Source organism: Panthera onca, chromosome B4 (genome assembly GCF_046562875.1).
Source record: "Panthera onca isolate mPanOnc1 chromosome B4, mPanOnc1 haplotype 2, whole genome shotgun sequence".
Taxonomy (NCBI): Eukaryota; Metazoa; Chordata; class Mammalia; order Carnivora; family Felidae; genus Panthera; species Panthera onca.
In genome coordinates, this window is record NC_138345.1 from 91,043,918 (window position 1) to 91,068,708 (window position 24,791).

Below are 24,791 nucleotides of genomic sequence, written 5' to 3' on the forward strand. Positions count from 1 at the left end.
ATACCGGGATATGGGAGAGTAATGTACCAGCTCTGTTCTCAAGCTGTTTCTAAGCTGCTGGGGAATATACACAGGGAACCAATTTCAATGACTGGTAAATTTTACCAAAGGGAAAGGTTTTTATCCCATATAGGAGGGGCCCCAATCTAGTGTTGAGGCAAAGAAAGATGGGTAGGCATCGGTCAGGTAAGACTTTGGAAAGTTAAATTAGAATTTCACCTGAGGTCTTACCTGTAAGAGTCGGTCATAGGGTTTTAAGCCACCAAGGTCTCCTGGCCCAGCTGGGCGAATGTTTTTGACATATACTCCTTTCTCCAGCAAGCCATCTGCTACGCTGAACCCAAAATCTTCCACATCGGAGCTCTTGTACAAGGTCACCTGCAAAGTGAGAAAATGTGAAGGGGACATTTAGCTTGGCTGGAGACTTTTGTTTTCTTTAAATATTTTTTTTAACGTTTATTTATTTTTGAGACAGAGAGAGAGCATGAACAGGGGAGGGGCAGAGAGAGAGGGAGACACAGAATCTGAAACAGGCTCCAGGCTCTGAGCTGTCAGCACAGAGCCCGACGTGGGCCTCGAACTCACAGAGCGTGAGATCATGACCTGAGCCAAAGTCGGACGCCTACCCGACCAAGCCACCCAGGCGCCCCTGGAGACTTTTGTTTGTGAAACTTCTCGTGCCACAATTGTCTGACAATCTGTCAAACAAATTTACTCAGTAGCATCATAGATTTGTAATGCATTAGGCAGCTCCCCATCCCCCTGCTGCTTTCCCCTTCTCCAAGAACATCCTTGGAATCTGTAAAGTCCCACTCAGAACTGAAAAGGAAGGAGAAGGGAACTACTGGAGAGTCCTGGTCTTCTTGTTGTCGTCGTTGTTGTTAATCACAGTCCTCGGATGGGTCTAGGTGAGCATTTTCCCAGGGCAGGCTGACTTCTCTATTTTCCTGGAGCAGCACCCGGGTGTTGGGGGTAGCCAGTAGCAGCCTTTGCAGCTGCTGGATATCAGGACCAAGCCAAAGGCCTTTCCTTCCTGCCCACCGAGTCTGATGCTGTGCCAGGTAAGCGCTCAGTATATCATTTTCCTTTGAGCAAGCTCCATGGACGCCAATGGTATGGTAGCCCAATCAGAACGTCCATACTGAGAGCAAAAATGAGTTAAAAGACCTGAAAGTTTTCTTGTAACTGACACATTCTGGGGTCCAGCCTGAAGAGCAACCAGGCTTTGGTTTTAGCAACTCCAGGCACTGCCCCTTCTCAGCTAGGGGCCTCACTGGTTCCCTCTGCACCTGCAGCCACCTGTCGGTTAAAGCTTCCCATGATCCTCATGCCTCCCATCTGACCACCTGCAAGAGTTACTCTGAGGTTCATACATTCATCCAGTCATTCATACATTTCACCAAATGTGTACTGAGTGTCTATGATGTTCTAAACATGGTGTTGGGTGCTGGGAAACAGCGGTGAACGAGAGAGGAGGCTGCCTTCCAGAGGCAAGCACATTTATGCGTAACATTTACTGAGCACATGCTGTCCTGGATCCTGCCAGGTGACATACTGAGCACTTTGGGCTCACCTAATGTTTTAAGCTGGCCACTGATACCGCTAAGATTTGCCCGATGCCCTCCATACAAACTGATGCACTCTTCAAGCAGTGATCTGGGCTTTCTGTCTTATGCTAATTATTTTTAAAAAATGTTTTCTTGTCTTTTGTTTTCATGCAAGTAATACATGAATATGTGTCTGTAAAACAGTAGAAAATTCAGAGCTGTACGGGGCAAAAAGTAAAGACGACACAGGTCTATTTTTTATACCCACTTAATTTATTTCAGAGAAATAAATTAATAAGTAAATAAATCTACTTCAGAGCAGTAGAGAATATTGAAAGAACTACAAAAAGTGGTGTTTGTGTTTTTTTACTTCACTGGGCAGAGCGCTAAAATATCAAGCTGGCTGAGTCAGTACTATTCACCAGACAGCCCTCATGGTTATTGCCATATCAGAGGTGAGGAAATTCAGTTTTATAGAGGTTAAGTAATTCTCCCAAGGTCACAAAGGTAATGAATAGCAGGACCCTGTCTGTCTGATTCTAGACACTGTACACTTATGCCTTATTTCATAGATTCTAAGGCATATATATATATATATATATATATATATATATTTAACTCTCTGAAATCAGGTGAGTTTCATAATAGATGGTATCTTACCTAGATCCTATGAATTAAGATATATAAACATTCTACCCCTACCTGGCTCTTTCCTACAAGTACACTGGAAGGATTTTGTTGCAACTTTGCTTTAAGAGAGAGAGAAAAAAAAAAAATGCGCTTTGAAGTGAGTTCCAGAACGGAAGCATCCACACCTCTCAGGAGCATGTTCCAAATGCAGAATCTCAGCCCCAGCGAACTGGCACTTGCAGATCCCTGGTTATTCCTGTGCACATTAGAATTGCTCCACGTGGTACTCCACACACAAGAGGGGCTATCACATGTTTGGAAAAGAATCGAGGGAACCAAAGTTTAATGGAATGATAGCTTTTGCAGGCTCATTCTATCATTGTGTGCATGTGAATGTATGTGTGTGTGTGTGTGTGTGTGCGTGTGCATGCATGCACCCTACTATGTGCCAGGCACTGTTTTAAGGACTAAGGGCACAGCACTTAAACAATAAAAAGATACAGCAGTGAGCAAAACATAGCCTTCTTGAGTTTATCACCAGTGAAGATATCTGATTTAATCCTCGTAACAATCCTTAGAGATGGGTAAGGGTCTCAGGTTTTTTATTTATTTACTTATCTTTAAATTTTTTAGAGAGAGAGTGCGAGTGGCGGAGGGACTGAGAGAGAGAGAATCCCAAGCAGGCTCCACGTTCAGCATGGAGCCCGACGCAGGGCTCAATCCCATGACCCTGGGATTAAGACCTGAGCCAAAATCAAGAGTTGGATGCTCAACCGACTGAGCCACCCAGATGCCCCAGGAGTCTTAGTTTTAAATGAGGTAGTGTATATGAAGTTTTAAAATCTGAAATGACTTGACTCCCAAGGAAGGATCACTTTCATGGCACTCAGTTAGTTGTACAGGTATAAAAGTAGAAAGACTTACTGCACTATGGAAGGTGTGTGTGTGTGTGTGTGTGTGTGTGTGTGTGTGTGTGACTACATGCGTGTGCGTAGCTTAGTAAAATCCAGCCCCCATCTGACGTGCACCCTGATGATGCACAGGGAGAAGTAGGTCTCTACACGAGTGAGAAAGTTCCCTCCAGACCAAAGCTCATTAGGAGGTGAGGAGAAGTCTTTGTTGGTGACCAGGGCTCAGGTGGCCTTGGAGAGAATATGGAAGATTCACCCTCCCCCACACCCATCAAGCTCACCGAGTGGGGGAAAGAATCTGTTTTTTGTTCACTGATATATCCCAAACCCCTAATACGGTGTCTGCCACATAGTAGGGTTAGTGTTTTGTCAAATAAATGAAAGGACTGGTTCTGACATACTGAAGGGTTGACTATGGAAGCCAGTCAAAACTGGCCAAGAGGTGCTGTGCGCATGAACTAAGAGGCATTTAATCCAAGCCGTGCTCCCCGCTCCCTCTCCCGCCCCAGGGCTCTGCTGGGAATTCTCAAAGCTGCAGCTGCAGGGTGGCTGGGTGGCTAGATGGCTGGGGCCAGGGCAGGATGAAGCTCAATGGCGACACCGTGTGGACGTGAGAGGTGAGACAACCTCTGACGTTGAAGCCAGGCCTGCCCTAAAGGCTAAGGAAGCCCCCCCATTCTTGGGCAGGGCAGGGAGGTAGGATGGAGCGTCCTCCAGCAGGAAATACCAGACTTCTTGCTAATAAGAGATGAAGCCTGAGCCTTGAATGAGCAGATTGAAAAGCAAACAGGATGTTACTGACTCTACCATGTCTATGGAGAAGACCATACAGACGGGAAATTGAATTCAAGCTCAGAGAGTTAGAAATGTGTCCACAGTAAAATAGCGAGCAACACAGAGAAGTAGTTCAAACCCAAGAGGTTCTGACTGCGAAGCTGAGATCTTTTCAAGGTACACTATCTCCTTAGCTAGCGTGTGGTTGTTTAATGAATACTCATTACAAAGAAGAATTTTTAGGCCTCTCTATAATTTTTTTTTTAATTTACAGTTTATTTATTTTGAGAAAGAGAGAGAAAGTGAACAGAGGAGGGGCAGAAAAAGAGAGGGAGAGAGAGAATCCCAAGCAGGCTCTGCAATGTCAGCGCGGAGCCAGATGTGGGGCTCGAACTCACATGAGTTCGAACTCACACGAAACCGTGAGATCATGACCTGAGCTGAAACCAAGAGCAGGGTGGTTCACAGACCGAGCCACCCAGGGCCCCTAGGCCCCTCTATAATTATGATTGGCCTCAGGCCATGTTCAGGTGAGGTCTGCCCCTTTCCTAAGGTGGGGAGGGGAGTTATTGGAGAAGGGTATTAAAAAAATTTTTTTAATTCCCAGTTTTGTGGAGATATAATTGACATCCAGCTCTGTATAAGTTAAGGGACTTCGTGTATATATATTGCAAAATCATTACCACCATAAGTTGAGTTAGGAGAAAGCTATTTTTTAACAAAAAATTTCAGATTCAAGAGTAGAGAGGCTAGAACAATGAATCCTCATAGACTCATCACTCGGATCCTACAACCCTTCAGGGCAGGCCACACTTGCTTCATCCACCCTTCTTTTTCCTTCTTTGGGGGATTATTTTAAGGTGAATGCCAATCCTTAAGTCATTTCACTCCTACATACCTCAGGATGAATCTCGCGGCGGGGGGGTGGGGGGGGGTGGGGGGGGTGGGGTGGGGTGGGGGGGAGGACATGATCATTTTTTTTACATAACCTCAAGGTCATTAATTCATTCACAAACTACCCTTATTCCTTGACACACTCCAATACCTAGTCTGTGACAAAATTTCCCTCATTGTCTCAAAAGTGGTTTTTAGAGTCAGTTTGTTCAAATCAGGATCCCAACAAGGTCTACATCGGAATGTAAGGTGTCTTATGTGTCCTCTCATCTGGAACATGCCCCCTGCTGCTCCCTTACTGTGGGAACAGCACCTTTTGTCCCTCAGTGCACTCTTCTAGAGCCCATTTCCCTGTAAATGGAAGTTACCTCGGGATCCTTGATTGGAGTCAGGGTCAGCTTTGTGGGGAAGGGTGTGCTTCCTATGATGTCACGTCATTCAATGTCTACTCGTCCCACTTTCGGGGGGGGGGGGGCGCGTGTCCAGGTGGGGACAGCTTCATTCCTCCACTGTAAGGCTTCCCATCAACCTCTCTTCTAAATGTAAATTTTGACCGATGGTGACCACTGTCTGAATCAATTAACTTCATTAGGGGCTTCAGAGTGATGCTCTTTTTCTAATCCTATAATAGCTTCCATATTTGTTAGCTAGAATTCTTTTTCTTTCTTTTTTTTTTTTTTTTTTGAGAGAGAGAAAGACAGTGAGCATGAGCAGGGGAGGGGGAGAGAGGAAGGGAGAGAGAGAGAGAGAGAGAGAGAGGTTCTGAAGCAGGCTCTGTGCTGACAGCAGATGGTCCCACGTGGGCTCGAACTCATGAGATTAGGACCTGAACCGAAAGTCAGACGCTTAGCTGACTGAGCTACTCAGGTGCTCCAGCTAGAATTCTTTTGTAAAGAAGTCTCCTTTCATCAGTTAGTGCTGTTTGGTTACCCTGAAGTGCAGCTCGTACCAGAAAGGCTGAATGAATTCTAATGCTTTCATTTTTAGTGTAGGGAATTGGTACACTAAACACTTCCAATGGTGTCCCAAAAAGGGTTTGTTTTTTTTTTTTTTTTTGGTGGGGGGGATGACTTCTGGTAAGTAAAGTATCCCTGTGAACCTCTGGGTTTATATATAGATAAATGGATTTCAATTAATTTCATCATTACTCTTTTGGGTGCTCAAACGCTCTCATCTTTGGCTAAGGGGACTCCTTCATGTTGACTTCGATGTCCTTTTGACATGACCCATTTGTTTTGGTAACTTCTTTGTTTTCTGGCTCCAAGATATCATGACTCATCATGAATATTTCCTGTTCCCAATCTGGAATCAGCCACTCCTCCAAGGTGACTTGACTGGAGGAAACATTTTTATATTCTAGCTCCTTTCCTCCCATCCTCATGCTCCTTTATCAGAGGAAGGAAGAGGAGGAATGGGGGCAGAAGGCCAAAGACAAGGAGGAGGAGGACGTGGATGAGAATGAGGAGGAGAAAGCAGATGGCTAATAGGACTGGTGATATTCTGCCATTCTTTGGGCCCTGCTTCTGAGTAGATGATCCTCTTTATTCAAGGTCCCTGCTTCTGTGCCTCTCTTTGGCTTTGTCTGTGCCTTGTCTGTGGGATTTTGTATCCTTTTGCCCCTTTGTTTCTAGTCATGTTCCCACCATGTGACAAGTAGTGCTCCTAGGGAGGGACGTCCCCACGACTCCTAGAGGGCAGTGCATCCTAGTTCTTTCTGCTCCACTTATAGCTCGGTGTGGGTGAGGGTCCTGGAGACCCTGTGCTTCTTGCTGGATGGGTAGTGGGGCATCTGCTCTGCAGGCCCAGCCACACTCTTGAGGTGCACCCGGATGTGAGGGTTGCAAAGCCTATACATGCAATGGACATGGAGAAGCCCACTTCTGTCTTAGATCTAAGGCGTGTTTTCCAACACATGGACCAGTATTCTTGCATTGGGGGCAGCATTTGGTGTGGCCTAGAATCACAGTGAAGTTCTTCATTGCTCAGTTGGCCTGTGATTCTTGGATGTCAGCTCCATAGCCAGAACCTGGGAGGGGCACCAAATAATGCCAACACCAGTCAGGAGTAATACATTAACCAAAATATTCGAGTTGGATGTCAACCGGAGCAGGTTAACAGATTAGCTCATTAACTTTAAGGTCAGAGTTGTTGGCCAAGAGAGTTGGTTTTTCTGAGCCTCAGACTTGATGGAAAACTCTTCAAGATAAGAGGCAAACCAATGGTTTAGAATTGAAACTAATCTGAAAAGAAAAAAGTTGAAACTAATCTGTTTCGCTAGAATGATTACCTAAGTTTAGAGGAAAAGGGATTTTAAGAGCTAACTCTATGGTTCTCATGGAGATAGCCAATAACAAAAATGAAATTATTTTAAAGTGACACAAAGGAGAAGATTCCAGGAATCAATAATTCACAAAAATGGGGAGCACAGCCGGCTGCTCTCAAAGCAGCAACAATAAATTGTGCCACGTAGCTGCCTCCCTCCTGCTGGCATGGAGACTGGTGGTGGTTACTTCTGATTTATTTCCCGTCCAAAAAGAATTCTAAGGATTCCAAGGTTTCAGTCCCCCCACCCTTTTTTTTTTATTTTGCCACAGATGAATTCCTTACGCAGGCACTTTCTTACATAAGATTGCTTTTGAACGCCTAGCAATCTTGTGTAGCAGAATTATTCCCTTCCTGCTAATGAGAACACTGATCTTCAAGAAGTTGATGGACGTACCTGTCCAGTTACAATGCATAAGCTCTGGGATTCAGTACTTGAATATCTGACCTCATTTGCCGTGTTCCTTCCACTAAATCATGATTCCTAGCCCTCCCCCCCTCCGCCCGGACATATAATCTCCTAGCTGGTCAGGCAGCCTTTATCCATTTCCAACCGCCCAACAAGCGAAAGATGAATAATTTATCATGTCTGCTGTATTTCTTTTCATCAGAGCCCCTCCGTGGCTTTCCATGAACATCTGCCTGAACTTCTGCTCCTTGAGCTCTTCATGTTCCCCTCTGGCTCCTGGGAACGAAGTTTTCTTGTGGCGTCTCTATTCTGTGCTGACCCCCAGGATGCAGCCGGGGAACCTGGACTATGAACACCAGGCTACACTTTTCTGTCCTAAAAGGGCCAAAGAGCCTCTTGAAATATAACTCCGGGCCAGAACGTGGTTTTACAAAGCTCAGTTCAATCTTAACTATTCGTCCGCACATGCTGAGATTGTTTCTGATCCTCCCGAGAACAGAAGCTTTAACAGGAGGCAGAAGGGTTCACCACAATTCAACTTGGGCCTTGTTTTTTTATTTCTAAGCAAGTCTATTCACATGTCTGAACAATGTCCTCAAGGCAAAGATTAGAAACCTACTGTTTCTGGTTTCGGTTTTGACACATGTGGAAGTCTTTAAGCGGGCAGAGGCAATTCTCCCCACTTGGGTTTTAAGGGCCATTGTGTCTGCTATCTTGAGCAAGTCAAGCACTTCTGAAGCCCTGGCAGGCTTCCTATCATTCAGCCCCTTGCCTGATGGCCTTAAGGGCCAAATCGACACCTACTTCACAGAGATTGTACTCCTTTGCCCATAAATCACCAGGCAGTTGGGTTTATTCTTGCAGACATTACTGGCGTAGCTCTCTGCCTTTAAACCCGATAATTCAAGTAATGCTGGCTTGGAGGATAATCTTATGACTACTTGTGAGGCTGGAAGAAACAAAGGTATGGCCTCCCGACTGCATTCTTCCAGCCCAGGAGGAAGCGATTTCAGTTTATGCCACTCAGACTGGGCTTCAAGACAAACTGGGTCAGGAAAGACAGCTGCTGCCCCGTCTGGGGATCCTCCTTGGCAGGGGAGAGAAAGGGACAGTTGCTTCAAACACTGCGTCCTGCTGCTTCCTGGCAAGTGTGTGGCACCACAGGCTTGGGAAGTAGGGGCTCGACAACAAGAGATTCCGTAGCTTGGATTCTGGCTCTAAGTATGAGCACGTCAGGGCTGACTTGGCCCTTGGAGAAGGGAGTCCTAACCAAGGAGAGCATCACAGTTTTTAAGATCTGAGATGGATTTATGTGCTGCTTTCCCAGTTCATGTCAGAGCAACTTCACCTCCATCACTTCATGCCACATCAAAGGGAAAAGAGCCAGATCAGTCTCCAAATTCTCTGGGAGATCAGACCAAGCCATGGGCACCTTGGTCACCTGTTGTCATGGGCTCTGTTGTCAGGGTAGGCAGTCAGTTCGGTTCTAACAGGATGCCTGGAGGCCGGCAATGAGAAAGGCCGGCCCAGCTATCCTGTCCTGGCAGGAAGCTGGATCAAACCAGAAAGGCCTAAGATGGCGGGTGTCACGACAGGAAACCCCTGACCAAGTAAGGAAGAAGAGGCTCGAAATCCTGCATCTCCTCCCCAAGTAATGAGTGTTCCACCTTCTTGTTGACAACTGTCAAGAAAAGACAGAAAACCCAAACCCCAGGGTGCACATCTCTCTCTCTCTTTCTCTCATTTGCCCAATCTCACATCTCAAGAGTATACTTCCACTTTAATAAACGTTCCTGCTTGTGCTGTGTGTGTCCACTATGTTGTGTGTCTATCCTTGAATTCTTTCCCATAAGGGGACTAAGAACCTTCAGCGACATCTTTGGGATGAACTGAGCCGAGGCCCCAGGGCACAGGGTCTCCCCAGTTCACCCAGCAACACTGCCACCAGCCTCTTCCCTTGCTGCCGCCACCACTAAGTTAGTCAGCTGGCAGAGTCTCTGTTCCAGGGTTTTTCTCAGGACAGCCTGGTCCGCACCTGCTCCCTCTGCTCCTGCCTCTGCTTTCTGGCTCCCAGGTCTGCCCTGGCCTGGCTCTTCTCCAGCTGCTGAGCCTTCCCATTTCCCTCTGTAACCTACTGACCTCCAATCTCCTTAAGTCTCTGTGGGCCTCCTCGCTTCAAGGGCCACCCGCATCTCTAGCCGGGAGGCATGCCTTCCGCTCACCCTCTGGGCTTGTGGGAATTCAGGGCCAGGCTCACTGTCATTCAGGAAGTCGGACACTACAAAGTTCCTCAGAACAAGGCGAGAGCTCTTATCTGTCTAAGGCAAAGAAAGAGACGAGCCCTGGGCAAGACCATTGTCGGCGTAATCCTTACTATAGCCAGACAAGTAAGAGGACAGAACACTGGTGAAGGAAGAGGTTCTGCGGGACCTGTCTCCAAGGACCAGGACATCAGGGGAACAGAGTGACCCTCAGAGAGCTACGCCATCCATAACTGAACATCCTATAGATAATACAATATCTTACAACCTATAAATGAACATATTTGATCACGACAAAGAGACATAGAAACATCAGGAAGAGACGAAGGATCCTCGGCCAGTGTTAGACTTAAGGGAAGCTACTAACGTTGGAGCTATAACATAAAGCACATCGGAGCACTGAGAAGGCCTGGGGGTCATCTGAGTCTGGAAGCCTGCCAGTCTGTTGGACTTAACATTTCTATGGCTCAGAGCTCAGACTCTGCAAAGGCGGATGGTAACTTGCTGGAAAACAGTAAGATGCAGAATGGGCTCTGCCACGTAGGGTTGCAAATGAAAAGATAACCTTAAAGGCTCTGCTTTTCCCCCCCTATAAGTCGCAGGGCGGCTTTAATCCTAACTTGGAAATCTCATTCTAGCGTTATTGCTTCCCCCTCCCACACTGACTGAGACATACAGAAAGTGTCTTTATCCCCCTTTGAAAAAGCTTTGTCGTCCCACTCATCAATGAGTTAAAAAAAAAAAAACGTTCATTTTTGAGATGAGCCTATCATTTTTATAAAAACTATGTTTTTTATGGGGTGCCTGGGTGGCTCAGTCATTTAAGCATCTGACTCTTGGTTGTGGCTCAGGTCATGATCTCACCTTTTGTGAGTTTGAGCCCCACATCTGAGCTGACAGCGAGAAGCCTGCTTGGGATTCTCTCTTCCTCTCTCTCTGCCCCACCCCCACTCGTGTGTGCTCTCTCTCTCTTTCTCCAAAATAAATAAACTTAAAAAAAAAAAAAAAAAACCCAAATGCCTGGGTGGCTCAGTTGGTTAAGCTGACTGCTGCTCAGGTCATGATCTTGTGGTTCATGAGTTCGAGCCCCACGTCGGGCTCTGTGCTGACAGCTCAGAGGCTGGAGCTTGCTTTGGATTCTGTCTCGCTCTCTCTTTGCCCCTCTCCCACTCACCTCTGTCTCTCTCTCTCTCTCAAAAATAAACATAAAAAAAATTTAAAAATAACCCCAAAATCCTCAAAAAAAGAATTACATTTTTGACATTTTGAAAAGTATCATAGAATACTTAGACAAAGCTGAGGGAATGATCCCTCCGGAGGACTGTCAGGGCTGAATGCCATTACTCATTGAAAACATACAATGCAACCTCCAACCCTTATTCTACACATCCACGTCCCTCCAACAGTGTTCTGATTATCAGCTGCCCCTGGTTTTACAGGGAGAGAATATGTCTGTCAGACTGAGATAGTGACTAGTAGTAACTAGACACTCATCCATTTGTCTTTGTAAACAGATTCTCATTCTGGTTTACATCTCCTCTCGGGGGCTCTAAGGCAGCGGCTGAATCTTCTTTTCAGGCTGGGACTCTGCGGAGATCTGATTTTCTGGGTTACTGACATTGCATGGCTAAGGCAAGACTCTGAATGATGGTGGCTTCCTCAGGGAAAACACTATCTGTGAAGGCTCCTTTCCTGAGCAGGATCCTGCCCCCTCCTTTGCTAAATGAGAAAACTAAGGTGTAGACAAGTGACATGGCTAATGACTGTCAGACTGTGACCAAACCTCGGTCTGCCTGACGACGAAGTCTGTATTCTCTCTAACAGATCACCCCTTGCCTGGAGAAACAGAAACCGCAGCTAGCAAAGAGGGGTAGACAAAAGCAAAAGGTTTGTCATTTTTAGCTTCTAGTGACTTCCATAGTAAGACAATTCTATACTAGCTATTTGGAGAAGGTCTGCACCTGCCACGAGGACTCACTTCATCTTGAGTACCAACTCCAAATATTTGGTGAAGAAAGAGGCGTGTGTCTGAATAAGATATGTTTTTGCATTTCATATTACCTCCTAGGGCTGAGCCTCTTTTCCTGACTCAGGAAGAATATTGCAAAATCAGCTGCCACTAGGCACTGAAAACGACACTCCTTACAAGGGGAAAAACAGCTTTATCATATCAAGAAAAACAAAGATCCCCTCTGAAAACATTCAGATATACAGAAAACGCAAAGTGAACTTGGGCTGGGAAAAAAGTTGATGGTGGCAAAGGCCGTAAGAAATAAAGAGGTTCCCGACAGATGACTTGAATGTTCCAGGGTCATGCCACCAGCAGCCATAAATAAAAGTAGATGCTGAAAAAGTATTTTTAAAACTTTTCCATAAGATGATAAATACAAAATAGCTGCATACAATTCAGGAATACAATTTTATTTAAAAACACAAACGACAAGGCAAAGGAAATGTCAATCATGATTAAAAAAAAAAAGTGCAGGGATGGGGCGCCTGAGTGGCTCAGTCGCTTAAGTGTCCGACTCTTGGTTTTGGCTCAGGTCACGCTCTCACAGTTCGTGAGTTCGAGCCCCACATCGGGCTCTGTGCTGTGTCAGCGGGGAGCCTGCTTGAAATCCTCTCTCCCTCTTTCTCTGCCCCACCCACTCATGCTCTCCCTCTCTGTCAAAATAAAGAAATGGACTTCCAAAAAATTTTAAAAATTTTAAAAAGTCCAGGGGCGCCTGGCTGGCTCAGTCGGTTAAGCGTCTGACTCTTGATTTTGGTCCAGGTCATGACCTCATGGTTTTGTGAGTTCAAGCCCCTGGCAGCAGGGATCCTGTTTCCAATTCTCTGTCTCCTTTCCTCTCTGCCCCTCCCCACTTCTGCTGTCTCTGTCTCTCTCAAATAAATAGACTTAAAAAAAAAAGAAAAAGAGCCCAAATGTTCTGAATGTGGGGTAACTTTCTATTTTGCAGAAAAATAATCTTTTTGCTTTCAAGTATGCAAAGAAGTGAAGCTAGAATTTGTCTCAGAAATAGACAATAAGTGGACATAAAGGATATTTAAGCATCAGAAGGGAAAGGGCTATCAATGAACCGTAGCTAAGATCACAGGCTCCTTATCTGCAAAGAGAATCAATCTGTGGTAAGCTATATAGTACAAACCGGAATTCATTTTAAAGATAAAACCCAGAAGGCTAGGGCTAGGGCTGAAGATGAAGCCTCATTTCCCTTTTACCTTGCCAATGATCTCCCTGAAACAGAGAAATCACCTCCAGTAGCAAAACCTTAAGAAGTGATTCTCAATCTTTCTGGTGCAAAAGAACCCACTGAGGAGGTTGCTAAAATGCAGCTTCTTATAGGCTGTACTCCCAGAAAGTGCTGACCGGGTAAGTCTGGGTGGGGTTTAGGAAACTGAACTTTAACAAGCATCCCATGTAATCATGGTAAAGATCATCAGAGACTTTTAGGCCAAACTTTTTAGGCCAAAATTTTTAGGCAAACTTTTGGTTGAGACTCCAATGAATTTCACAATCGGCTTAATATGAGAGTACGTTTGAAAAAAAAATAAAAAACAGAAAATGTTACTGTAAACCGTGCAGTCAAGTTTTGGACTCATTCCTATATGAGCATGGATGTATGCACGTCCTGAATCGTGAAGTCAAATGTATTTCGGATCGTCTCGGCCAACACAGTCTGAGAGGTAGTGGCCTCAGGGGACTTGAGTATTATCTCCCTGTGACCCCTCTCACTGTCCCCCACACCGTACCAAATATCAAATCATCATGTCAGCTCTAATTTCCTCCCCTATTCACACGGCCAACAAAGGAAGTGGGGCTGCATTTCTTATGTTTGTTCTAAATGTCATGAAGGACAACTAGCTTACGGGGTTGAGGAATGAATGTAGACAGCTTGAAGGAAGACTTTGTCAAACCCGGAAGAGATATGTCTATATCGGATGGTGTGAAATGAGAGAAAGCCATATTGACCCTGACCTGAGCTTAGGATTTTCTGGAGGTCTGAAGGAAGAGAAGGAATGGCAAGGAGGACTGGTTGGAAAATCATAGGCAAATAATGGAAAGAAGCTGAAACCCAAGAAATTGGAAGATAAGCCCACGCTGTCTTCTCTCTGTATGAAGGTGACGTTAGTAACCCGCCATGCAGAGTTGGAGCTGTTTTTGCTTTATGTTTTTTCTTCCCAGAAATGAGGATGGATACTTGCTCACTCATCCGTATCCTCTTGACCTAGCTCCTAGTGAACACAGTATCGGTTTGTAGGTGCTGGCTTGGACGAAACCAGAGCTGTAACCCGTCCTCAAGGACGCAGATTTCATCAAGTAGCAAACAGCCACAAGAAAGATGGTGATGGAAAATGACGCCAAGCCCGTTCAGGATGGCTTGCCATGTACCTTGTCCAGCCTCTTCGCTCTCCTCTTTGCCGCCCCTTGGGAACTCCTCTACCAGATCCATTTGGAAAAGTCCAGCAAGGGGGCTCAGGGAACTGAAAGCCAGCCCTCATTCCACTTGTCAAGCTGTGTATCCAGCTTGGGGTTATCTTCAACTTGAAGAAGGAACGTTTTTCTAATTCCACGGCCACCACCCAAAAGAGTGCCTTTTCTCATTTTTACAAAGGATTAGTACAGGCTGGCAGCCCCCCACTGGGAGGATAACTCAATCCCATCAACAAGTCACTGCGCTTTTTCATGGTGTCAGGCAATCTCGCAGCGTTCAAAGGACACCCCACGTACAACATACAAGCACAGACACGGGCTGAGCGGCTTTTCTTCTCACGCACTTCAAGACTGGAGAACGCACTTAACAGCAAACACTGGATGGCCTGAAGAATAACTGAACTCACTTAAAAAATAAAAGCTACCCGGCCTGTGAGCATATACCGCTCCCAGATTCCCCATGGTCGGCCTGCAGCCTCCCTGGCTACCTTTTCACCTAACTACGTCTTTTTGTGTGCCTTATAATGCCCAGCACACCATCCACTTACGAGAGTCCTATTTTATTTGGGATCAATTCAGACGATGCCCTTATTGCCACCACTGAGGGGAAAAGGTCCATCCGTGTGTGTGATCCTGTGGCCTCCAGGTTCACACACTGCCACACAGATGTTCCAGCGATAGGCCACACAGTGCCACTCATCGGGCTGGCAAGCGGATGCTGCCTTTTCAAAAAATAAGATCGATTTTCGGCATCGTCACTTGTTTCAAACCTCAGCGGTAACAACTTGCACACCTCATTCATCGTCATTATCTTTGCTAAATGCTTTCAGTGCAGGAAGGATGGGGAGACAGGTCTTTGCACGGGTGCGCTATCAATAATCTTTTGAGGAAAGTGCTTCGCTCTAGAAGGAAAAATGAGTCTATTTTATACTTGCTATTTCCCTATCCTGTAGATGGGGATAATAAATATCTGCTCAGAAGGGCTATCGTAAGGGCTAAAAATACAGAGTATCGCATATAATAGGAACTCAATACATGTTGGTATCTTTTCCCTTTGGGGCTGGAGGAGGATGGGTTATCACATAATCTCTTCTCTGCCTGGGCAGGAGAACTTTTGAGAAGAGAAGGCAGGATTCTTAAGACACCTGAGGGAATCAGGTTAGGCTAACTTTTTCTTAGTACAGCTGAATGAGCACAGACTATATAGCTCCTGCTATTTAACCACCATAGGGGACCTTACAGCCTCCTAATGGTGTTTGTCAATTAGCATATCAGGACGTTTGACAGGCAGTGAAGACTGTGTCTACCAAACAGACGCATCAATTCAGGGTAGCTGGACACACAAGCTAACTTGTGGCATGGGGCTAACCTGGGTCCCCGCCCTAAAATATCCAAAACTTCTCTGCTTTTCTGTACGTCTGCAATTCCTCTTAACGCATAAGGCTCCAAGCCAAGGCTTTGATCACTTCGGGGTATTTCCACTCCCTCCATTTACCACAATCTTTCACAACCCTTTGCACAAGCTTCCTTCCTTCCTTCAACCTCCACCTTCCTGCAGAATCGGCACCTACTTCTAACAAGCCTTTCCTGTCTCTTTCTGTAGTGGGTGAGGGTCCACCCTCTGCCCCCCCAGGGCAGCCTGGTCTTGCCTCTCTCATTGTACTCACCTCACCATCTTCCCCGTTTCCCAGACTGTCTCCCCATTAGACCGTGTGCCCACTGATGATTTGCGACACACTAGTTAAGTGAATGCATGCGTGGTACATGTATGAAATGAGTGAATGAGTGGGAAATGAATCAACCTGGGGATTGGAGCACCAAGTTCAGAACTCAACTTCTATGTGTCTTTCATCACATCCTTTGTCAGCTTCAAAGTAAATAGCTCCAAAACGTATAAAATATCTTTTATAGGGTGCTTGGGGAAATGGACGTCTTTAGTGGAAAAAGGGAGTGCCTGGCCTGTTAACTCCTCTCAGTCCAACATTTACTTGTTTTTCTGGGTAAGACGAACAACTAATTTCTAGTTAATAGGTTATTGACTGCAGAGAGGGTCTTGGTTCTCAAGAAAAGTGGGACAGATTATTATTGTCTATACAACTTTATGTATTAAATAAAAATAAAGCGTTAGTTCTATGAAAGAAAATCAGAGACACCTCCTTACTACTGCTCTCCTTCCCTGGGTTCTGCAAACAGTGTCTCTTACATATGCCTTGCTTAAACTCTGCCAGCAACTCAAATTCAGCTCTGGGTGCCATAGTGGGCTTTCTTCCATGAAGTCAACTGAGGCAACCATCACAGGCTGAGATGGAACATATGAGGCCTTGCCCTGTCCTGACCCAAAGACATCTAAATTATGTCTGGAAGAGAACTTCATGTCTTCTGCATAATATAACCCTCTACTGATAAGCCTGCAATTAAAGAGTAAGCATTCCTACACTACACCTGAAGCTCATTTTCAATGAAGCTATGAGTGTATGATACTTAGAAAATCCACAGGGTGCCTGGGTGGCTCAGTCGGTTGAGTGTCTGACTTAGGCTCAGGTCACGATCTCGCAGTTGACGAGTTCGAACCCCGTGTCGGGCTCTGTGCTGACAGCTCAGAGCCTGGAGCCTGCTTTGGGTTCTGTGTCTCCCTCTCTCTCTGCCCCTCCCCTGCTCATGCTCTGTCTCTCTCTGTCTCAAAAATAAATAAACATTAAAAAAAAATTAAAAAATAAAAGAGAAAATCCATAGGGCACCTGGGTGGCTCAGTTGGTTACGCTTCTGACTACGGCTCAGGTCATGATTTTGCAGCCCATGAGTTTGAGCCCCACGTCGGGCTATGTGCTGACAGCTCAGAGCCTGGAACCTGCTTTGGATTCTGTGTCTTTCTCTCTCTGCCCCTACCTTGCTCACATGTGCACGCTCTCTCTCTCTGAAAATAAATACACGTCGAAAAAAAATTTTTTTTAAAGAAAATCCTTCTCCCATTTCCAAAGAAGTTGGAATGACAGACCAATTCATCGCAACTCCATGGGATGTGAGAGCCTCTAACTTTTGCAAGAAGATTTTGGCCATAAATGCATCATTAGGAAATTCATTGCTCCAAAGCGAATTTTCCCAATTTTACAGGATACCCTCCCAAAGATCGCATTTTGAGCACAGAATCTCTAATGCTCTGCCTTTAAGCTCTGGCTTCTCTCCCTGGCTGAGCCGACAGTACAGTGTCATCATTATGCTTGCATCAGGGTGCTCACGCGCAGCCGAATGGCTACTGAATGTGACCAAGGGGAGGGAAGACAGCATGCTGACCTTGTGCAGCTCCACAGGAGTTGGGGACATGATCTCCTTTATTTCTTGTTTCATTTTCCTCAGGGTGACAGACTTCCTGCCCACGTCGGAGGGCAGGGTGTTGCTCCGCGTTGTTTGGCTATAATGCGGCCGCGAGCTGCTCCGTTCCTGGAAGCTGGCTTGTCGCCCCAGCTGACTGCGAGGTGTTGGGGCCTCATGATTCAAACTCATCGTGCTCCCCGACATGATCGTTGCCTGTGGCATTGACAATTTTCAGACACGATTAAGCCATGGACTAAGAAAAGGGTTCGGTTGCTCAACAGTAAGCACATCTCTCCTTCTGGCCAGTCAAGATACAGTCTCTTCGGGGCATAACCAAAGGCTGGAGAATGGACGTACTAATTGAACTATGAAAGTCTGGCAAAATGCTTTGCAAGTGCCATTTATAATGCACATCTCAAATCCAATTTAAGTACTTAAGCCATTGAGTTTATTTAATCAGATACCACCCCTGGCAGTTTTGAGGCAAATTGAAAAGCGATAACATTTGCTTACTGTAAACTACATTTTAGCCATTAACTTTCCACTGAGTGGGCTCTAAAGATGGGATTCGTGAAGCAGCTTCAATATATCTTACAGAAATGGATGAAGAACTTCTCAACGGGACCAGGTGGCGTCTATTTGCAATGCTGCCTGTAGCTCCACCTGGAGGTAACAATGGGCTGAAACAGGGCTATTGATACAAAGGCAAGGGCTTCTACCCAAAGCCGCCTGCCTACCATAGCATATGGTCTCTCCTTGGGCCATGTGACCTGCCCCAGAAATGTGTAGACCAGCGAGGTCTCCGCGTATTTAGCATGGGTCAACCTTTCTTAGAAACGGCCTTTGTGTGAGATGCTCAGAGAGTTTAAAGAGGGATCCTATATTGTGCTACCGGACTCAACCCTTTGCTCAAAAGCTGGGAAACTTAGATTGGATTTTACCGGTGAACAGGGAAGTCTGTTCAGTTTCAAATATGTTCATACACAAGGAAAGGCGAGATTAGATCCCAAATTGACTGAATCTTAGAAGTGAAACTACTTAAGCATTTGAAACCAATGTCCTGTTGAGAATGTTCATTTTTCATGGTTCGGAAATGCCAAAATTTCAAAATTGTGCCTGGAGCCAGCTCCGTCCTCCTTGATAGGATGGCTGGATGGTGGTAAACTAGCATTGGTGAACGTGCCCGAAGTCATGGGAAAAAGAGCAAGCCCCACGTGCCGTGTGCCGGCTACAATGCGACTGGTGGTTTACGTGAACGCTAATGCTAACAGTAACTGTACTTTGCTGAGTCCTTGTATTCCCCTATTTAAGCCTCACAACAACTTTGTGAAACAGACACTGTTATTACTCCTAATTTGTAGGTGCAGAAACTGAGGCACAAAGAGGCTGACTTACTCAAGGTCACGTAGGGCTCCATCATATAGATGGAGCCAACGGCACCGTCTAAAATGGGTGGTTAGAAGGGAACACTGCCAAGTGATAGAGCTTTCATTTGTTATCTCCCTAAGATTTTGTGACTCTAAGATTCACCTGGCGTTCGACTATACACGCACCACTAACATGATCTTCGAATGGCAGCCCAGTATTGGAGCACATGTAGGTATATCTACAACTCTTGTAAAAAAACAAAACAAAACAAAACAAAACACAAAAAACACAACCAGTTATCGATATCCAGACTGGATCAGTTATCTTACTGATAATTTTGAAAAAGAAAAAAAAAAAAAAACCTTACTGGCCATTGACCTTTAACATGTTAGCACATGTAATACCATATACATGTGTATGTAGAATGTCATTTAATATTTATGGTAAGTTTCTGATAGGTATTACAGTCATCATACTTCCCCATTTCAGTTATGGAAAGGGATGCCCAGATAAATTGAGCAAGTTGCCCAAGAGTCTGGGATTATAGCCCTCACACTCTGACTCTAGAAACCTTATCCTTGACCACCAGGCTGTATTGCTTCCCAGTCAAGTATTAGGTTGAAGCATATAAAATTGACTTTTTCGGAGATTAATATTGAAACAAATGTGGATTAACCATATTATTGCTTTATTTCAGTTAAATCCCTTTTTAAAATTGAAAGCTTTGTTGGTGTCATGGGACATCCTTTATTTTATGGCACTTAACCCACATACAACATTTTTTTGTCTACTGTTGATGACAGAACCCAGTGATTATTTTCTTGCTGTGCTGACCACCCCTCTATTGTTTTTACCTACTTAGACACATTATTTGCTTTGTTAACATCTATGTTTTATATTCATTTTTCAGGGGACCAGTAGGAAACATGTCGGAAGTAAAATACTTAATCACAATTCTGCTTGGCTGAACCTTAAGCCACTACGGAAGTTCCAAACTGATCTAAATGGAGTTCTGATGGAACCAAGTTTCCAAAGCACAGCTTGATTGCTTTGTTTAAAGTGGACTTCAGTTGAATTACTATGAAGGAATATAAAAATTAAAGTACAAATATAAAAACTAAAATAAAGTTTAAAAATTATTATTTTAGGGGCGCCTGGGTGGCGTAGTCGGTTAAGCGTCCGACTTCAGCCAGGTCACGATCTCACGGTCCGTGAGTTCGAGCCCCGCGTCAGGCTCTGGGCTGATGGCTCAGAGCCTGGAGCCTGTTTCCGATTCTGTGTCTCCCTCTCTCTCTGTCCCTCCCCCGTTCATGCTCTGTCTCTCTCTGTCCCAAAAATAAATAAACGTTGAAAAAAAAAAAATTATTATTTTAAGTTATCTAGGATTTGTTTTCACTTCAAGAATATCTATTGCCTGTTTCCATTTTGCACAATTTATAACCTCCCAAGTTCTCAATGAGATAACTGAGATACATATAACTTAGAGGGGTATGTTCAAGAGTTTTCTATCTGATATCTAGTTAAAATTTTTTCATATGTTATACTAAACAGAAAATAGTTAAGGCACTGTTAATTAATAAAAATGGCAAAAATAATAACTTCTACTGAATAATTACCAAGTGTTATGTTCTGTGTTAAGTGCCATATAAGCATTAGTCATTATAATCCCCTTATTTTACAGAAGAATAAATATCTGGTAAAAGAGATTAAGTAACTTGTCCTAAGTCTTAGTCTGAAATTTTTTCTTCTGTTTTAACATTTTTCAGTGCTAAAGTTGAACATAAATTATTGCCAGCTAATGGGAAGAATGACTAGTATAATTTTCATTTCCATTTCAATTGTAATCATTTTTCATGTTAGCTAATCTTTTACATTTATTATGGTTATAATATGCTGTAACTTTTAATGCTGGATGTAAATTTCATACGCAGGGAACTAGCTCCCATAATATTTTTTGCACAGTAACATTTACAATCACACGATCAGAGTTCATTTAAACTAGTGAATGAATATTCTTTTTGATAAAAGTATAAAGAAGACTCTTTAGATTTGCCAATCATTCTTCCTCATTGAGGACTTTAACTTCCTTTTGGCTTACACACTCAACCCATTTCCTTTCTGCATTTATAATTTCAAGGGCCACACCTGCCTGAAGCTATGTTAGAAAAAGTTTATATTTATAGGCTTTTGCAACATAATTTCTTTTCTATTATTTATTTATTTATCTATCTATTTATTTATTTATTTTTTGCAACATAACTTCTATGCTCATAGATGTTTGTTTTCATTAGATAAATCAATTTGCTAGCTAATGGGGACAATGACTAGAGTATTGAGTGAAATGAGTGAAAACCCAATTTCATTGTGCCACTTTTTACATCGTCCTTGTTTTACTTGCTGTCAAAGATGTTATTAGAAGAATAGTTGTTTCTTTAAAAGAGAAGTATCAGAATGCAAAGTGGAAAAGGCATATAGGCCAAGCGCGCTTTCAGAAGCAGGCGTATGTTCAAGAATTGTGAATTGAGCTCAGTATCCAGTTTGGACCCCTTCTGCTAATCATTCTACATCCAGGAAGTGGTAAAAGTTTAAATAAGCCAGCTGAGACTTAAGCGTTTTACTCTTTTTGAAAGGTGCCTAAAAAGGAATCGATGGCCAACGTCTTAATTTATTTAAGTTTTATAGTATTATCCACCTCCAGGCCCTTTAACTGTGCTCTGAAGTTTCAATTCATGCCAGGTAATACTCTATTTATAAATTCAAACTACCATTTTTCTTTATAATTCTCTTTGCAGATTCACAAACATTAGAATCACATAAAAATATCCACACATGCAACCGAGAAGCAAAACGATATAAAGATGAGTATTCGTTTTAGAATTGCAGTTTCACCCAGTTATGCCATTCACATTCCTTATGGTGACTTGGGGACCTCAGATGACATCAAAATAAAAATGAGACTTTTGCCACTTTACTTTTTACAGCTCAGAAAATTTAAAAAGAACATAAAAGGAAACAGTCCAGGACCTCCTAGACCACAGTGTGAATATCGTCAGCAAATTCATGGCTTTGATTAAAGAACTCACCGGGAGTGCAGCTATTGTGTTCCATCTTGCCACAACTCCTAGAATTCACACTAAGTTGATACGGAATCAGGATTTGCAATTAACAGCAAAGTACTGTGCAATATTTTGGCTGCTTTTTCACACAGACTGGCCATTTTCACCAGCTGCCTTTGTCATCTACTTCAAGGGCAAAATGAAATGAAATAAAATAAAATTTCCTCTTATGTTCCTCTTCACGATCAAATCAATTGCTATACCGGGTACAAATGAAAACATGCCAAAGAAACCTTTCTAAAGCAACTCAGAGAGTGAGATGCGCCACGGCTGGGGGGCTTAGCTCCCTCCCCAGCGATTCGGTGGCAAACAGGTACAGTCAGGGTTAGCAGGGAGCAATGGCAGAAGCCACAAGTCAGAAAGCTCGGGGTGGGGGTGGAAATGGGGAAATAAATACTTTCAACTGCACTGAATAAAATCAAATTGCTGTCCAGGAGGCAAGGGGGCAGGGAAGGCAGCTTCACAAGCAAAAATATAAACATAAAGGGTAGCTACCAAGAGAGTCATGTTTCTCAAAGACACACGCCTGTCAGCTTTCTCCTGTGGAAAGGGGTTAAAGCTTTTAAATGAACTGATGTGATAAATGCAAACTCAAAAGGACCAAAAAAAAAAAAAAAAAAAAAATGAATGTAGAAACAATACAAGTAGCAGGACCGAGGCTACCTCGAGTTCTCTCAGAATTCCCGACTGTCCACAGGTTTCCAAGTCCTCCAGCGCTTGGGACCAGAAGTTCTCCTCTTGTTCAGCCTCCGTACTGTCGGGAGCCCCTGTAAAACTGTCGTCAAAAAGCACAGTCTGGGTTGACAACTCGCCAAGGCGTAATTCGGAATCTCTCTCTTTCATCTCACGTGTAAAAAAAAATGGAGATTCTTTTTGGGATCTGGCCTTCTTCCAACTGTAACCACCAAGTGAGGGTGCTCTAGGAAATGCAGAGTATCTCAGAGAATGGAGGGAGGGAAGGACCACGGTCCTATTAACTGAATTTTAGGGTGTTCGTGGCTCCTGCAGGGTGAATTGCATCAACATGGCACCGTGTGGGCCTATCTTTCAACTGATCTGTCTAGTGCAAGAGAAATCAAGCTTCCCTTTAAGAGAAACATGTTTTCCCACTTATAAATGTCAGTAGAGATCATTCATGTGCTATCGGTTTTTGTGAATTTCCTTAAAATACTTTGGTAAGGAACAAAATGCTAAAATACATCTCAATTCAAACTATGGGATCCTCGATGTACCTTTTTTTTTTTTTAACATAAGCTGACATGAAGCAACCTTTTATTTATTTATTAGAGTTTTTTTTTTTTTTAATATATGAAATTGTCAAGTTGGTTTCCATACAACCCCCAGTGCTCATCCCAAAAGATGCCCTCTTCAACACCAATCACCCACCCTCCCCGTCCTCCCATCTCCCCATCAACCCTCAGTTTGTTCTCAGTTTTTGAAGAGTCTCTTATGCTTTGGTGAAGCAACCTTTTAAATGTAAGGACAGGAGACAAGTCAGAGAGTGAGGACAGGGTTTACAGATGTAGTTTTTCCCACATGCTATTGTTTTTATCAGGGGAAGATGAGCTCTTGTCCGGCCGTGGGGTGGTCCCGGGGTCCAGCCCGGCAGGCACAGGTCTCTGAGCCCTGCCATGGGGCCGGCATGATGACAGTGGCTCCTTCCCACGTTAGCCATTATGTGCCATCGGAAGTGGAGTGATTCGGATCTGGGCTAACGACCACAAAGCAGCAGTTGACGAAAACCTTACCCACTGACTGTGGACCGGTCCCAGTCTTCATTACTCAGCCCCACGTCTGGGTAGGTCTGGCTTCGTGGCTTCGTGACTGGGGACAGGCTACCTCTCTGTTTCGGACCCCTCCACTCGTAAGTGTTGAAACTGTAGCCTGACGCCTGAAAGCCAGAGCCTGGAACAAAAACAAAGTGTCATCTTCTGTTTCTGAGAAAGATTCGGGAGATCTGTTCGGGAACTTGCCTTTTTCTGCGGTTCCCGTTAGTTTGTTTAAGGCAGCTGACCTTAGGGGCGCCTGGGTGGCTCAGTCAGTTAAGCGTCTGACTTCAGCTCAGGTCATGATCTCACGGTCCGTGGGTTCGAGCCCCGCGTCGGGCTCTGTGGTGACAGCTCAGAGCCGGGAGCCTGCTTTGGATTCTGTGTCTCCCTCTCTCTCTGACCCTCCCCCGTTCATGCTCTCTCTCTCTCTGTCTCAAAAGTAAATAAACATTAAAAAAAAAAATTAAAAAAAAGGCAGCTGACCTTAGCTGAATTCGGGATTCTGAAGGCCATCAAGATAATCCCCAGGTCTTATATTTGAAACACATTCGCACGTTATGTCAACTGATTCCAACATCCCTGAGGTAAGACCGTCAGATCTAAGCAGGCGGGCCCACGGTGCTGGACCTGTTTTTATGAGGGCTCCTGCCCTGTTCTGTCTGGGCAGGAAATCGACTGGATCAGGGGGAGGTGCCCACCAGACCTGTATCCAACCCTCTCTAGAGCAAGTTCTAGAAAGTGAGGCGTCTACATTTCCTGCCCAGGCAAACCTGTGATCACTTCCAGGGTGTGTGAGAGCTTCTTACCCAAGTCTGTCCTTTTGCGATTGAAATTTGCCACCAGATGGGGGTTCCAGGCCCAAGGGACGGCTGAGAGGCTGCTGGTTGCCGAGTGTGGGCGGAGTTGGCTAGGTGGGGCCAGGACCCACTCATGTCAGGGATGACTTGGTCCGATGAGAAATGACTTGTTAAATGACCTCATTCATTCTCCAGAACCGTCTTTGAACGTAGGTACTTTTACTGTGTGCACTTTACATCTGAGGG

The 24,791-nt window shown here is 44.5% G+C and overlaps 1 protein-coding gene across 8 annotated transcripts in view; it reads right to left on the reverse strand.

Moving 5' to 3' along the window:
- GRIP1 (glutamate receptor interacting protein 1) overlaps positions 1–24,791 on the reverse strand; it is a 691,569-nt gene that overhangs the window by 2,497 nt on the left and 664,281 nt on the right. For 7 of the 8 annotated variants that reach the window (XM_078449707.2, XM_081796205.1, XM_081796204.1 and 4 more), the window contains 4 exons: positions 23,728–23,884; positions 22,643–22,754; positions 17,475–17,708; positions 232–378 (listed from right to left, as the gene is read on the reverse strand). In XM_078449707.2, the coding sequence (XP_078305833.1) occupies positions 232–378; positions 17,475–17,708; positions 22,643–22,754; positions 23,728–23,884 (650 nt within the window). The remainder of the gene's footprint in view (positions 1–231; positions 379–17,474; positions 17,709–22,642; positions 22,755–23,727; positions 23,885–24,791) is intronic. The other variant, XM_081796206.1, reaches the window with a different exon arrangement.